We start from the raw sequence: 16,153 nt of genomic DNA, 5'->3' as shown, positions 1-16,153 counted from the left end.
TTTACTGTTCCCCTTCTCTTGTATATTTAGATTATTTGGGCTATTCCTTATTCTAAATAATTCTGCGATGGACATAAATTGTCCCACTATCTGAATATTTCCTCAAGATGAAATCTGAGGGGTGTGATCCCCCCCCCAAATATTTGGTTTAATCCTCCTTGTTATTCCAAATGAAATTAAAATAACTTTGTCTAATTTCAAAGCCAAACAGCTAGGGATTTTGATTTATGACCGACTACCCAGACCCTCCAACTCGTTTCCATGTGCCTTAATGTTCCTCCTGGGTCCACGTTGTTCCCAGACTGTCTGTTCTCTGAAATACATTATGCAAATCCCAGCCAGCCCAGTATCCATAGAAACCAAAATCTCCCATCTTCCTCAGCCTGTTCCCTAGCAAAAGAAACCCACCCAAGTGACACCCACCAACAAGGACAAAGCATCCAGAACAGGGGGGCTTCCTTCTGCCTGGGGGTCACTGGCTCTCTCCAGCCTGGTCCTCCAGTTGTTGCTGGGGAAAGGAATGGGTGGCACAGTCCAGTGTAAGCAGCTGCATTTTTTTTTAAACCTTGAAGAGAGACACTTCAACCCCCTCCATGAACAATTATCTTTTGCCCAATCCAAATAGCTCTGCTGTGGCTGAGATCTTATTCATGGTGGATGTGAGTCAGTGTTTGACATCATCTTTAGTCTGGCACATACAAGGACATAAGTGACCCATCACTGGAACAGGACAGTATAATTTTATTGTGCATGACTGATTAGTAATTTTAGGAACAAATTTTCAAGACCTGCTCCTCCCTAGAATAACCTTTTCTATACTTCAGGTATTATGACTCTTTGGTCTTGTCTCCAGACTCAAAGCCCAAGGTCAAGCTCCCGGACCCACACCCAGGTTCTTGATTGCTGGTCAGTGGCAGTCCCTGCTACATGCAAGAAACTAGGCTTTTGCTAGTGACACAAATTGTGGATCACAGGACATTAGAATTGAAAAAGACCGTGAAAAAATATGCAAGTGTCCTAGTTTCCCTGCTTACAGAAGTTTATCTAAAGTCTCACAGCTATTTGACAGCAGGGCCAGGTAACACAATAGACTCTCAATTGCAAGAAGTGCCAGACCCTATTCTAAGTGCTTCACACATTTGCTCATTTTTTGTCCTTGGGGGTTGGTTATCTCCATTAATCTTAAGCTTTCACACTCTCTCCATCTTTCACAGGAGGGAACTGAGGCACTGAGAGGTTAAGTAACTCTCCCAAGGTCACACAGGAGAAGAGTTGGAGTTTGAACCCAGCTTCTCCATTCCCACACCCCAATCTCTTAATCAGTAGGCTATTTACATCACTAGATACCTTTGTAAGGACTGAGATTTTTAAAATGTACCTTGAGGTCTCAGGTTTGAGGTTTATCTTCTAATGTCAGCAGCAACTAAATTCCACTTAGTTTTTCCCCTGATTTAAAGCCCTAGGGTGAAGTATTTAGAAAAGGACAAAAAACTAAATCCACTAGTTGAACTGACTGCATGAAAACACCCATGACAAACTGCCCCCTCGAGGGAAGGAAATTATTTTAATAATATCCTTTATTTTTCTCCTCTTGCTGGGCTGCTTAGAGATACAAATCTAGAGTATCTGCTCTTAAATTACAATGTATTGGGAGAACCAGATAGAATCATAATCAGAATATTGCTGTGCACAGAGTATCTCCAGAATTTTTTATTTTTTAAAATATTTTATTTATTTATTTATCTTTAGAGGGAAAGGGAAGGAGAGAAGGAGAGAAACATCAATGTATGGTTGCTTTTTGTGCGTCCCCTGCTGGGAACTGGCCTGCAGGGAACCCGCCTGCAACCCAGGCATGTGTCCTGACTGGGAATCTAACCGCGATCCTCTGGTTCGCCGCAGGCTCACGCTCAATCCACTGAGCTACACCAGCCAGGGTTCTCCGGAATTTTTTAATTTAATTATTCTTCAAGTACAGTTTTCTGTCTTTTACTCCCATTCCAACTCTGGATTTTTTAAAAAATATTTTATTTATTTTTAGAGAGAAAAACATCAATATGTGGTTGCCTCTTGAGTGTCCCCTATTGGGGACCTGGTATGCAACCCAGGCATGTGTCCTGACTGGGAATCAAACCAGTGATTTGGTTTGCAGGCTGGCGCTCAATCCACTGAGCCACACCAGCCAGGGTTGGAAGGATTGTTTTTTTAATGGTACTATGATTGCCCACAAGGAGAGGAGCCAAGTGGGGGAAAAGTGGGAGAGACTTTTTAGTACTTTATGTACCTCTGGAATTCACTGCCATGTGAATGGATTATCTAATAAAACAATACACAAAAATTAGAGACAGGATCTCACTTGTCTTTTTGTATGCGTTGCAGGTCTGTACACATAACTCTGAACCCCATTTTTCTTGGTTATTACAACATAACCATGTTCCCATGTCATTAACATTTTTCATAAACATAAGTTTCACGTACACATTCTTGTTAAAAATCTCACGAAATTTGGGTACTTCCAATGCAGTTAACTTAGATTTCTCAATTTCCTTTGGGATTCTTCATTAATGTGAATCATAACATCGACATTCAGAACCTCCCACTTTCCGAAAGAATTAGCCAACATGTAGAAAGGCTATGTTTAGGTACATGGCATTTGCACCAAAAAAAAATCACCTCATTTTCATCCTCCAACAGCCTGAGGTAGAAACTGTAATCCTCAGTTTAGATGAGAGAGCAGAGGTTCAAAAAGTACAGGCAGCCCGTAAATGATAGTTGGTATTTGAGACCAGGAATCCGGACTTCAGGTTCTGATGCTGCCAGTCCTGTGGGATTATCAGGGTCAGCGTCCCCGATCCCCAGCACACACATTCACTGACTACTTGTTAGGCCCCAGCAGTGCACCTGACCTAGTGGTAGGAAGGCAAAGACAATATGCTTCCTGCCCTTAAGTCTCCACACAGAGAGGACAGCAAGGGCAGCTCTGCCACCCTTGCGTCCTTCCAGCAGAACGAACAAGTGTGCAGGGGCAGCCAAGGGAGCCCTGGGCAGGTTGCAGGAGGTGCCACCCGAGTCCAGGCCAACTGAAGGCAAGTTAGGGAGGGCAACAGGCCTGCAGGCAGGAGCCGCAAGAGGCGGCTCCCAAGGACTCGCAGGTGCCTGGGGCTCTGCAAGGCTGGGCAGAATCCATGCAGGAAATGGCGGCAAGGGCTGGCAGAAGCTGCAGGGAAGGCTCTCGAATGTTACTCTAAGGAGCCAGGAAAATTCCAGGATGGCACAGTCATTTCACGTGGAAGGTCCTGGGTCATAAGACTTCCACTTTTCTGGTCAACAGACAAACTCTGTTGAGAGAAATTTCATCTTCTACAAGGAGGAGGAAGCATGGAAGGAGGTGGCCGCAGCACACTTAATTCTGCCCCCAAAATAGCTCATGGCTGAAGCAGGAGTGACAAGGAACCAGGGAGGTCAACAAGAGAAACTTACGTGATCTCTTCACTTGCGTCCAATGGCTACCATTGTCAAGTGCGCTCATGTGGGACAGCACTGTGCAGGCACGCTGTATTAGACCTTAGAAAGTGGATTGTCCCCATTTTCATAGATGAGGGGCATGAACTCAGGAAACTCAAGCGTGTGCCAGAGACACAGCATGTAAATGGTGGGGCCAATATAACTGGATGACAGGACATTCCAACTCAAACAGACAAGTGTATGAAGAAAACCAGGCAGCTAGGTCTGAAGGGTCATGAGAAGCCCAGGCTGGCAGGGGCGTGTACGGGGCAGAAGTCGGGGAACTCCAGGTCCAGAGGCAGAGCTGGAGAAAGATGAGCGCTGAACGCTGCCCTTGAAGACTAACTGTACCTGTGCAGGTAGGGGTGGGGAGCCACTAGGGTGCCAGGTGAGACTGAGGCGGATACATCTGGCAGCAGCACAGGGCTTGAACTGAAGGTGGGAGAAGCTGGAGAGGGGCAGGCTGCCCGGTGGGCCGCTGTCTTCAGCCTGAGTGCAGTAAAGGAGCAGGAGAGTGAAACAGGGACAAGCCGTGTGGATGAGGAAAGGAGCGGGTTCAAGGAAAGGGAGAACAGGCCCTCAGCCTAGGGCTCCTTGTCCATAGAACAACCGTTCCCTCCCCTAGCCAAATTCTACAACTTGGAATACATGGGTTTAAGGGCAGTGTCACATGTGAGAGTTCTGGGTTATACAAGCAGCAGAAGAAAAAGTAAACAAACCAGACATCATCAAAATTAAAAACTTTTGTGCTTCAAAGGGCATCTTTGAGAAAGCGAAAAGACAACACACAGACTAAAAGAAAATTTTTGTAAATTGTGTATCTGATACGGGACTTGTATCTAGAATGTATAAAGAACTCTTACAACTCAATAATTAAAAATACAAATAGCCTAATTAATATGGGTAAAGGATTTGGAGTCACTTCTCCTGAAAAGACATGCAAGTGGCAAACGGGCCCGTGAGAAGATGCTGAGTATCATCAGGCATCAGGGAAACGCAAGTCGAAACCACAATGAGGTTACAGTTCTCCCCCACCGGGACGGCCAAGTTGAAAGACATGCAATAACAAGAGTTAACAAGGATATCGGTGCAGCTGAAATCCTCATACAGGTCTGGTAAGAATATAAAGCGGGGCGGCCACACTGGAAAACAGACCGGCAGTCCCTCCAAAGGTTGAACAGAGTCACCACACGATCCAGCCAATCTACTCCTAGGTATATGCCCAAGAGAATGGAAAACATACGTCCACACAGAAGTTCGGAGCAGTATTTTCACAATGGCCAAAAAAGCGGGAACAACCCACATGCTTACCAACCGAATGGATAAGTACGATGTAGTCTATGAACACAACAGAATATTACCCAGTAATAAAAAGGAATAAAGTTGAATACATGCTACAACACGAACTTTTTGCTTACAAGAACACTAAAAGGGAAATGTCAAAAAAAGTGGGTTTTATCCCAAGTATCATTTTTATTTTTGTAAAAAGGAGTCTAGGCTATCCAAATTATTCTGTTAAAAAAAACTCTTCCAACATCTAAGGTGGGAATATAAAACACTTTAAGAAGTTTATTGTAACTAACAAAATAACTTCTGGTCAAGATAACTATGTAAGAATTACATTAGAAGGGCTAGATAAATACTTGATTTGAGAGAGTGCACACCGACCTCGGGGTGTGTTTGGTATCAAAGTGCCTCGAGCTACTCTGAGTGCCTGTAAAGGGGCCCGCTCACCAACAACCTCACACTTCCCACCTGGTTGCCTTTACTCGTGGCATTTCCTACCATGTCCCTCCCGGGCCCCCTAGCAAAGTATGCACCATGTTTATAACCAATTTATAGCTTTGAATCATCATTTCTGTTTAAAATGTTAATGTCCATTTCTGTGAACCCCCTGGTTCACAGGTACGAGGAAGGATATGAATCCTTGGTCAGGAACGTGCTGCCCCCGATGAGAATGTTGCTACTATAGAAAAAATATTTCCTTTTACGATGCTGTCCCCAGGACAAGGGATTCGAGCATTAAAAACTACCTGCAGGTGTGCGTGAGGTGAAAAAGGTGGGGATCCTCGTCTGGCAGGCGTGGTGGAGGGAGGACTTGGGATACAAACGCAAAGGCAGTCGAGGTCAGCAGAGACGCACCTCCCTCGCTTCTCACTCCCCGCACACCCCGACCATACCGCCTCCCCTTCCCTTCTCGCCGGCCGTGTACCTGACCAGAGCAGTTACAGAAGCACGTGGCCTTCCAGTCCTGCTGTGTCACTTACAGACGCAGAAACTGAGGACCAGAGAGGAAACTGGTCTAAACTATGGTTTTAAAATTGTGTTTTTTAAGCACTCTGAAACCCTCTGTTCAGAGGAAATTATCCAAAAAGTGTCAGGAAATTGCAGAGTTGATCTGATGGGCAGCCTTGAGCTGTGAGGGGCCCCAGGAAAGCTCTGTAAGGCAGTTTAGAAACACTAGTAAAAAGTGACAGATAAGCCACAGCTATAGCCCTGCATTAACTGTACTCCACTGTTTTCTGTATTCTTGATACTGAAACGTGGAGCTCACTGGTCACGGGGCTGCCCCTCCGGGCGAGCTGAACTACCCGGTCCTACACCTGTCCACCCTGTACCTGCCTCACCTGTTCCTTCCTGTGAAAACCACAGCGGTCTCCCACCTGTGCTGTCCCCCTCACTCTCTCTGCCTCCCAGGGGACCAGGTGCTTCTCTGTGTGTGCTCCCCGCTCCCATCCCCAAATCGCATGGCCCCTCTTAGGAACTCTAAGTAAGAAACTCTTTTCCATAGCAGTTTTCTCCTGGTCTGTTGGCCTCACCACACCTGAATAATAACAAAACCTACATTAAAAAAATTTAAAACAGGTCTACTCTAGAGGCAAACATCACCCCCAGAAAGAGGGACATCAGAGTTCAGAAAACTCACATCCTGCCACGACTCTGGGGAGAGCCTGGCCAGCAAGCTGGGGATAAAGACCAAGAACAAAGAGGGAGACTTGGGGCCTGGAGCCATGGAGAGGGATCAGAGTCAGTACCAAGATCCTGGCAAGAAAGCAGGAGGTAGAGGTGCCCAAGGGAGGGGCTTTAGGAAGAGGGGCCGAAAGAAAGCAGGGCCACGGCACACGCCTAGGCACACGCCTAGGCAGCGTCGGGCGGGCTCCAGGCGGCCTCAGCCATCCAGCTCCTCCTTGATGGTGATGCGCAGGGGGCAGATGCGCATAGGTTTGGGGGGCCCATCCCCCCTTGTGCCCCCCAGGTAGAAGTAGGGCCGCACCTCCCCAAAGCGGGCATGGAAGGTGTAGAGGTGGTTGTGGCGCTCAGCATCGTAGAAGGACAGCTCGCCCTCCTCACATTCCAGCTCCACACGCAGGCGGCGTGGGATGGAGGGGACCAGCGGTGATGTGGTTGGGTCTGAGGTCACGCAGTGGTCACCCTCCACCCCCTGCGTGCGGCACAAGTACCAGAAGCCGGAGCGAGTGTCCTGGTAGCAGCTGTGGGAGTGGCCCCCAGTGCCAGTATCCTGGCGCATGCGCGCCACGCCCACCCGCCAGCTGGGCAGCGTCCCCAGGTCCACCTCCCAGGCGTGGGAGCCCTGGGAGAAGGTACGCGAGCCCAGCAGGCAGGGTGCCGAGGAGAAGCGCTCTGGGTTCTCCACCTGCACTCGGTAGCCGTGGTTGGTGACACTGGTGAGGTCATCGGACACGGACAGCCAGCCTGCTGCGGTGTTGGGATCAAAGCTGAAGGGCACTGAGAGCAGAGAGGGAGAGCGGATGAAATGAGAGAACCTCCCCTCCACCCTTCTGCCATGCCAGCTGCGGCCCAAGTCCCCCAGACTGACCAATGGTATCCCACGTGGCCCCAGTCCAGGGAGGGAGCTGCCCTGGGCTGAGGGGCAGTGTTATGGCTTGGAATGTGCCTCACCAAAAATGGTATGTGGGAGCCCTAACCCCCAGTACCTCCGATGACCTTATTTGTTTAAGATGTCATTAGACTGGACTGGAGTGGGGCCTTAAAGCAAAGACTTGTCTTGACAGAAAGAGAAGCAACACAGTGAGGGGAGAAGGCCACGCAACCACAAAGGTGGAGCCAACAGGGCTGCAGCCCAAACCACGGTGGCCTGCAAACACCAGGAATTAGGAAGAGACTAAGAAGGATCTTCCCCTGCAGCATTCAGAGGGTGCATGGCCCTGCTGACACCTTGATTTTGGACTTCTGGCTTCCTGCAGTGTAAGAATCAATTTCTGTCATTTTGAGCCATCTAGTTTGCAGTCTTTGGTTGTTAACAGGCAGAGGAAGCTGGTAGAGTTAGGGAGCCTGATGCTCACACAACTCCCATGCCATCTTAGAAAAGCATGTAACATTCTCTGGGTCACTGACATTTCTCCCAGTAAAATCATGAGTCTCAGCCAGTTTGGGCGGCTACAAAAAGAGTACCACAGAAGGGGTGGCCTAAACCACAGTTTGTTTCTCCCAGTTCTGGAGGCTGAAGTCCAAGATCGGGTACCCCCATGGCCAGGTGCTGGTGAGGGCCCTCTTTTTGGTTTACAGATGGCCACTTTCTTGCTGTGTCCTCACAAAATGAGAGAGGAAGCCAGCTCTCATGTATCTTTTCATAAGGGCCCACCCTTATGATCTCATCTGATCTGAATCACATCCCAAAGGCACTGCCTCCAAACACCATTGATCTGAAGGTTAGGACTTCCACACAAGAATTTGGTGGTGGCTGGGGGACGGACACACACACACACACACACACACACACACACACACACTCAGCCCCCTGCACATGACAGAGATCCTATGGGCTTCAGCCACCTTGAGGGGGCAGTCCTGAACTGGGGAGGCCTACCATTGTGTACATGACACTGTTCTGAACAGAGAGGACAGTCAGTTTCTTTTTCTGAAGTGGTGGCTAAGTGTCAGACTCAAAGAGGAAGGAGTTCTGCCAGGAGGGGTGTGAGCAGTGAGGCCAGGAGTGGAGGAGGGGCAGGGCACTGGGGGCCTCTCCGAACGAGGCTGGAGAAAGTGAGTACCGCTGGTTCTCTGTTGTGCATGAACTGCCCCCCACGACCCGTATCAGCTGCCCACACCCCCACTCACCAGATTCAACAGACATGACCATCTTCCTCCAGACGCGGTACTGTAGGGAGTCCAGGTACTTGCAAATGTCGATGAGCATGCCGGGCTGTATGGGTTCTGGCTCCATGGTGCAGAAGAGGCTGGGGAAGGAGAACTGGGCCTAGTGGGCAGGGCCAGGGCTGAGCATCCTGGGCCTACCTAGGTCAGCTGAATCTAACAAACAATAGGACTGCTTCACTTGTCATAGGCCTAACTTCCTCACCACCCACCCAGGACAAACCCAGACTGGGGTCTGATGGAGGATGAGCCAGGAGACAATGGGCAGCTCATACAGCTTCAGGATTCAATCTGAGGGCTCCCCCTGCCCAAGCTGAGACACATATACATGGGACTTTCTCAGACATGGGTCCCATCCTTGAGGGTAGAGCTCACACTTACACATCTGCTCATAGGATGTCTGAGGTGAAAGGGACCTTTAAAAGTTTTCTAATCCAACAGTATGAAGATGTCACTGGCCTTTGCTTGAACACCTACAGTGACAGGGAACTCACTATTGCCCAGAGCACTCTCTTCCATCTTTGTACAGCTCTGACTGTGACACAGTTCTTCCTTACCCATTCCTGTGTACAACCATCAACACAAACCAGCATGTCCCGAGGCTCTAAAAGGGTGGGGATGACCAAGGAACAAGCTTAAATGTTGGGGTGACCTGCTGGGAACTGTGAGCCACATTCGGGATGGTTCTCTCTCTCCCCACCCAGGGGATGGACTGCCCTACACTCAGGAAAACAACACTGTACCAGTGGGATACCTGGAAAGAGCACCTCTCAGTATCGGCCAGTTCCCACCGCTCCCTCTGTGATACACCCAGCTGGCTTTTTACCTGCCTGGCCCTGGAGTCACTGGACTTTGCATCCCTGATATTTCTGCCCGCTCTTTCCCTCCCCTACATCAGCCTTGGCAACTTACCGGCGTTTTCGGCTCTTGTGTTTCTGAAAGAGAAAAAATCAGACACAAATATAGACATAGAGAAAACATGTAAGTTTCTGACCTCAAAAGGAGCCACACAACCCATGTGAAGATGGCTGTACCCCCCACATTAACCACAGACTCAATGCAGTTTCTGTCAAAATTCCAGCTGGATTGCTTGGAGAAACTGATAAGCTGATCCTAAAATTCATCTGAAAGTTCAAGGGACCCAGAACAGTCAAAACAATCTTGGAAAAAAACAAAGTTGGTGGCTCACCATCTTTCCTATTTTAAAACTTATTAAAAGCAACAGTAAACAAGTCAGCGCAGTACCAACATTAAAGACAGACATATAGGTCAATAGACGTGCAAAGTCTAGCAGTAAACCCTCACGTTTACTGGTGATTGGTTATTACGAGGGTGCCAGGACTATTCGATGGGAAAAGAACGGTCTGCAACACACGGTGCTGGGCCAGTCGGGCGCCCATGTGTGAGGCATGAGGGTGGGTTCCCACCCCGCACCACATACAAAAATTAACTCAAAAAGGGTCAAAGATGTAAATGTAGAGATAACACTATAAGACTGATGACCTTGGATTAGGCTATGGTTTCTTAGATCTGACACCAAAAGCACAAACAAGCAGCAGAAGAAAACATAGGTAAGTAGCACTTCATCAAAATGAAAACCGTTTGTGCTTCAAAGGATGCCATCAAGAAACTGAAAAAATAACTCAGAATGGAAGAAAATATTTATAAATCATATAGCTGATCAAGGTCTACTATCCACAATATATAAAAAATCTTACCATTCAACAAAAGACAGGCAACCCAATTTTTAATATGGCTAAAGGACTTGAATGTACATTTCTCCAAAGAAGATACACAAATGGCCAACAACTACATAAAAAAAGACACTCAACATCACCAGCCATCAGGGAAATGCAAATCAAAACCATAAAGAGATACAATTTCACACCCATTATGATGGCTACAATGAAAAAGGATGAGGAGAAACTGTAATCCTCACACACTGCTAGTGGGAATGTAAAATGCTACAGTTTCTTGGAAAATAGCCTGGCAGTTCCTAAGGAACTCTGCTCTGATTAAAATCTTTTCAGCCTCTTGACCCAAGCAGAGGATGTGGTCTGTGAGCTCCTCCAAACCAGTATCTGGAAGCTACAGAAACACTGGGTTGCTTGGGGCTGCTGGTCTCCGGCTGCCCACTGGTTCCTGAATATCCAGTCTCTGTCACTGAATGAAGACAGTGAGCTCCTCACCATGAGAAAAGAAACATCGTCTTCCTTCATTTCCATCTGCAGCCGCTCGGTCTCGTGCATCAGGGTCTTTGTGTTTTCCCTGAGCTGCTTCATCTTCTCCTCCGCCAGAAGCTGCTTCTGCCTGGTCTCCTCTGCGACGGCATCCAGGATGGCCTGCTCCTCCACTCTTAAGAACTCCCGAAGCTTATCAAACTCCTGCCGGATCCGCTTTTCCAGCCAGGCAGACTTCTCCTGCAGCAGAGGATCAGGCGTGGAGGGAAGCTCAGCCATCGCCTAGCCCACGGGTTCTCAGATTCTTAGCAAAGGAACTCTACTTTCAAAATAAACCATTTGTAGAACCCAAAAGGATGAAATATAGATGCAGCTTCCGTAGCACAATTTACCAGTTTACATTTCAAAATCAGTCAGATAGCATAACGAAGTTGTTTTGATTTTTTAAGAGTTGAAATTGCTGCTTCTACATGGCCAATCTAGCCTTGTAACCTCCCCCCATACAGTATTCTGTATCTTGCTTGCTTTGTACGACAGCAAAAGAAATCCTGAATCATGAAAAGAATCATTGCAAACAGCAACTATTTAAAAAAAATTATCTGCCTTCCGATCTTAGGACTTCAAATTTGTTCAATCAAGAGGCTTACCAAAAGAGGAGCAGGAGTATTTATTTTAAAACAGAATCATTAATATAACATGCATACTCTTAATCCTAACTACAGAAAGCTTTAAAAAAGTTAAAACCACAAATGTACTCAAAGAAGAAGCAGAAAACGATCTCCCCTCTTGCAACGAGAAAGACCGTTCTTTCTACAAGACGGAGAAGCCTCAAAGAAAGAATGAAGTAACTGAAGACATATAAAAATAAGAAGTTTTGTATGGCAGGAGACCACTGATACAGGTAAATACATATTTATGGAAATATGCAAATTGTGTATTTCATGATGACTATCAGAAAAATACCACAAAATGTGTGCTCCAGTAATGGCAGGTTAGGAACACACACCTCTGGATTGAAATTCAATGTACGTTTATGGCGCTGACAATATGAGGATAAAACAACTCACTGACAAAGTGCAAATCACCAAAAAAGTGAAAATGATTCACTGAAAAAGAAATGACAAACTAGAAAAAATATCTCTGACATATACACATATGTGAATATATATAATAACATATTTTTCTTAGTATGCAAAGTGCTCTTATGATGATGCACAAGGAGAAAAGATAAATATTCCAAGAAAAAATGACTGTGAGTTGGCATTCCTGGAAGAAACACAAATGGTTATTATACTTGTGAAAGGATGTACAAATTTACTAATAATCTGAGAAATGCAAATGAGCAGAGATGCCACTGTTGAAATATCAAGCTAAAAAGATTGATAGTGTATTGAGGGAGAGTAAAATCTGAGGTGATTCTTGTCACACAGGAAGATAAAAAGCAGTAGGCAGGAAAAACCAGCCAGAGGACTTAGCTTGTGAAGGGACAGAAAGAAGGCCAGTGGGGCTGAAACAGAGAGTGTAGCCCAGCCTGGGAGGAGATGAAGGTAAGGGCCTCGGAGGCCATGGTGAGGAGTCAGGATTGTATTCTGCATGGCACGGGAGTTGCTGGACAGTTTTAAGCAGCGAAGTGACATAATCGATGTATTTTTCTAGAAGAGCGGTCTACTCTGTGGAGACAGGACTGCAGAATGAGTGGAAGGAAGCATGGGGCCCAGGTAGCAGGGCAGGTGAGAAGAGACAGTGACCTGGGGACAAGACTGCTGATGGAGTGGACATGGAGAGTGAGTGGGAAAGAGGAATAACTAATGACCTCAGGTTATCATTGGCTTGAGCACTCAGGTACATGAAGTGTGGCACTTAAGTTAGTCTGAAACCATAGTGCAGATGGTGAAGGTGGCTTTAAAAAAAAATCCTCACTCAAGGATATGTTCATTGATTTTAGAGAGGGGAGAGGGAGAGAGGGAGAGAGGGAGAGAGAGAGAGAGGGAGAGAGGGAGAGAGGGAGAGAGGGAGAGAGGGAGACAGGGAGAGCGGGAGAGAGGGAGACAGGGAGAGCGGGAGAGAGGGAGACAGGGAGAGAGGGAGAGAGGGAGAGAGAGAGAGACATCAATTGGTTGCCTCCCCCATGTGCTCTGGTCTGGGACCAAACCCGCAGCCTAGGTATGTATGCACCCTAACTGGGATAAAACCTGCAACCTTTAGGTGAATAGGACGATGCTCCAATCAACCGAGCCCCCCAGCCAGGGCACACGTGGCTTTTAAAGCCACTTCTGTGGCTGCTGGTATGACCATGCCCATTCAAAGAGGCCCTAGCATGACAGCTACAATCAGTGTTCAAGAACACGGCTATGCCAGACCATCAGAATGGGGGAAGGCTGACTGCATCAACAGCCATGGCCAGGGCCAACCCTCCCTCACCTATCCCCCAGATGGCTCCATGTGGCCCTGGTCTTCAGCACAGCCTGAGCGCTCACTTACCTGATTATGCTTGGCAATGGCCTGGTAGGAGTGCTGTATGACCAAGGAGGCCTTGGCTTTCTCCCGCAGTGAATGCTCCATGTTCCTGCACTTGGCCTGATGGGAGGAATGAGAGGGAGGCAAGAGGCAGGTTAGGGGTGGAGGCCAGACACAGAGGACAACACATTTACAACTGGAGTTCCACTTCCACAAGGAAGTTCCACTCAATCATAATTACTGAGCCCAGTCCATTCACAGACTTCAAGGATAGCCCTGACTTTGAACCTGATATCTACAGTAAAAAGGGCCCTCAGATATCCTCTAACCCAACACTTGTTTTATTCCCACTACAGATAGGGAGACAGGGCTGAGGAGGTCAAGGGACCTACTCCCTCTCAAGCTGGTCACAGTGCAGAAAAGAGGGACTGCACCCTGCTCAGGCCTAAAGCTGGTCCAGGCTCGGCCATGAATCCTGAACCGCGCATATAACTGTAAAGACAATGTGCCCGCAGGCTCCCTTTGGGACCTTCTAACCTGGTCTGGCCTGCAATCCAACCAACAGGTCTGACCACAGAGTTCACCCACTTACTCCCATGGGTCCTTATCTAAACTACATGTCTCCCCACATCCTGATATTCTCATTTTGCTTGGATCATGTGAAATACTTTAATCAGCAAATCCAAATACCTTTTTGTTTTTTTAAACTTTAACCACTGCTCTAATCTCCTTGGACTCCTTGAAGAACTGGGGCTAGTTTTTTGTTTTTAAATTTATTTACTTTTAGAGAGAGGGCAAGGGAGGGAGAAATCGAGGGAGAGATGTCATCAGTGTGTGAGAGATACATCAATCAGTTGCCTCTCACACACCCCCAACACCCCAATAGGGGACCTGGCCCACAACCCAGGCATGTGCCCTGATGGGGAATCTAACTTGGCGACCTTTCAGTTCACAGGGCAGCACTCAATCCACTGAGCCACACGAGCCAGGGCAGGGCTAGTTTTATGATGAATTCCCACCTTTTGTATCCAAGGCCTAGCATTTTCTCTGTCTTTACCTATTTCTCACTACATTCTGAGAAAGTTTCTCAAGTATTTTTCTTTGGAAAAATAATAAAAATAACAATTCTAGTAACAATAATGATAAATGACTACCATTTATTGAGCTTTTATTATTTGCCAGGGACTGCAGTAATTACTCTACGGATTCCTATCACTTAATCATCACATTATCCCTATTAGGTAGAGAAATATTAGCCCCATTTTACAGATGGAAACAACCGAAGCACAGAAGTGGGAAGTGACACGCCCAAGGGCACACAGCTAGTATGTGGCAGAATAAGAACCTTACAGGCAGCCTCTAAAAGAGCCTCCTGTGATCTCTCACTGCTGTCAGACAAGGTTATTGTTTTAAGCTGCCCCTTACTTTATTTATAGCTCCTGGCACTCTAGGCACTGGAAGGTTGAGAAAGTGATCCAGAAAGAGCCAGATGCCCAGTGCCAGAAGCCTCCCCACAGCTACACAATACAGGGGCCACCTGGGGAAGCAGGTGACCACATGGGGGATATCAAGGCTCCTTATTCATGGCCAGGCTTTGGGTTCCTGCAGCTCTAACCTGAGTGTGCCAGTCTCCAGGATTTTTGAGCTTCCTCCACACTTGGGCTTCTCAAAGAGGCAAGGGCCACACCCTACTGGCAGAAAGGGTGCCTGGCCTAAGAAGTGGGTGGGACTGTCTTGAGAACCTCGCCTAAACTCGGTTCGAACACTGTGTACATTCTCTGCTTTCCCCTTTCAGGCCCCCTGGGTCGTTTTTATGACAAAGGCAGCCTCAATAGGTTACCAGAGTCTTCCAGGTGGGGGCCCCGAGGCGATACCAGCAAGCTGGCGGCAGGAAGGAGGGCGGGACTGAGCACACTCAGTTGCGGCAGGCTGGAGTGGCAGGAATAGCGGGCTCAGGGTGCTGGGTTCCAGTGCTGACTCGGCCGCCACGTGCGCGCTGGACCACCTCCCTCACACATCGCGCTTACCCGAAAGTCTTGGGCAGTGTCCTTCACTGTCTGCACGCGGTGTCCCTGGTGCCGGGGGTCGGCCTGGCACGAGCAGCACAGTAGCTCCTTGTCATCGATGCAGAATAGGTTGAACTGGCCGCGGTGCAGGCGGCAGAGGCGCGGGAAGCGGTGGCCCTTCCAGCGTGGGCCTTCGGCCTCCTCGCGCAGCAGCTTTTCCACCAGGTTGTTGAGGGTGTGGTTGGTGCGCAGGTCGCCGGAGGCCGCGCGGTCCTTACACACAGGGCAGGAGGGCGACACCTGCGCCTCCCAGCAGCTGGTCACGCACTCGCGGCAGAAGTTGTGGCCGCAGCGCAGAGTCACGGCATCACGGAAGGGGTCGTAGCAGACCGCGCAGAGGAGTTCCTCCTTGAAGGAGCGGAAAGGCCCGGGGGACACAGCAGGACTCGGCTCCATGGTAACTACAGACCGCAACTTTCGCTTGCCCCACTCTCACCCACCTCGGGTCTCCAAAGACCCCGGGGTGAGCTGCACCCAGCCCCTCTCCCTCGGAGAGCTAAACGACAGCGGCGCCGACCAATCGTGCGGAGCCTGCTTGAGGCTCCGCCCCGCTTCCGGTCTGTGCGGAAAACCCCGGGAGAGCGAGGCTGGGCTGCTCTGCTCTATTGTCCCCGCCCACCTGGCGGGCTGTCTGGATTTAGGGAGGAAGAAGCGCTGCAGCCGAGCTGTAGGACTTCCGTGTCACTGGAAACGTACTTCCGAGTTGAAATGGGAAATGAAGACTAGGAACCTCTTCCTTAACCAATCCCCTAAATGTCAGGTCCGCCAGGAAGGGAAAGCGAGAGCTCCCCGTTTCCTGAGTCTGAAATAGAG

At 48.4% G+C, this 16,153-nt stretch overlaps 1 protein-coding gene across 2 annotated transcripts; it reads right to left on the bottom strand.

Annotated features, from left to right (window-relative positions):
• Positions 1-446: 446 nt before the first annotated feature.
• Positions 447-15,874, bottom strand: TRIM35 (tripartite motif containing 35). 2 transcript variants are annotated; one of them, XR_005065921.1, is made up of 7 exons: positions 15,302-15,874; positions 13,299-13,394; positions 10,827-11,057; positions 9,550-9,572; positions 8,602-8,720; positions 5,719-7,248; positions 447-461 (listed from the first exon to the last, which is right to left on the bottom strand). XR_005065921.1 is itself a non-coding variant. In XM_037042250.1 (6 exons), exons 1-6 carry the CDS (start codon positions 15,734-15,736, stop codon positions 6,671-6,673), a joined length of 1,482 nt encoding a protein of 493 aa, XP_036898145.1. In that variant the 5' UTR covers positions 15,737-15,874; the 3' UTR covers positions 4,300-6,670. The 2 variants fall into 2 exon arrangements, 1 of the variants encoding a protein (XP_036898145.1); XM_037042250.1 differs by lacking the exon at positions 447-461 and having other exon boundaries at positions 4,300-7,248.
• Positions 15,875-16,153: the final 279 nt, after the last annotated feature.

Source organism: Sturnira hondurensis, unplaced genomic scaffold (genome assembly GCF_014824575.4).
Source record: "Sturnira hondurensis isolate 20B ecotype Veracruz unplaced genomic scaffold, ASM1482457v3 Scaffold0003693, whole genome shotgun sequence".
Taxonomy (NCBI): Eukaryota; Metazoa; Chordata; class Mammalia; order Chiroptera; family Phyllostomidae; genus Sturnira; species Sturnira hondurensis.
This window is presented reverse-complemented; position numbering and strand designations above follow the sequence as displayed.

Bases quoted from the DNA above. Each gene is read 5' to 3' on its own strand.
- TRIM35 (XM_037042250.1), bottom strand. From the start codon at position 15,736: ATGGAGCCGAGTCCTGCTGTGTCCCCCGGGCCTTTCCGCTCCTTCAAG. The intron at 13,395-15,301 runs GTAAGCGCGATG...TCCTCCCATCAG, and splicing joins ACACTGCCCAAGACTTTCGG to GCCAAGTGCAGGAACATGGA. The intron at 8,721-9,549 runs GTAAGTTGCCAA...CTCCTTCCCCAG, and splicing joins CACAAGAGCCGAAAACGCCG to CCTCTTCTGCACCATGGAGC.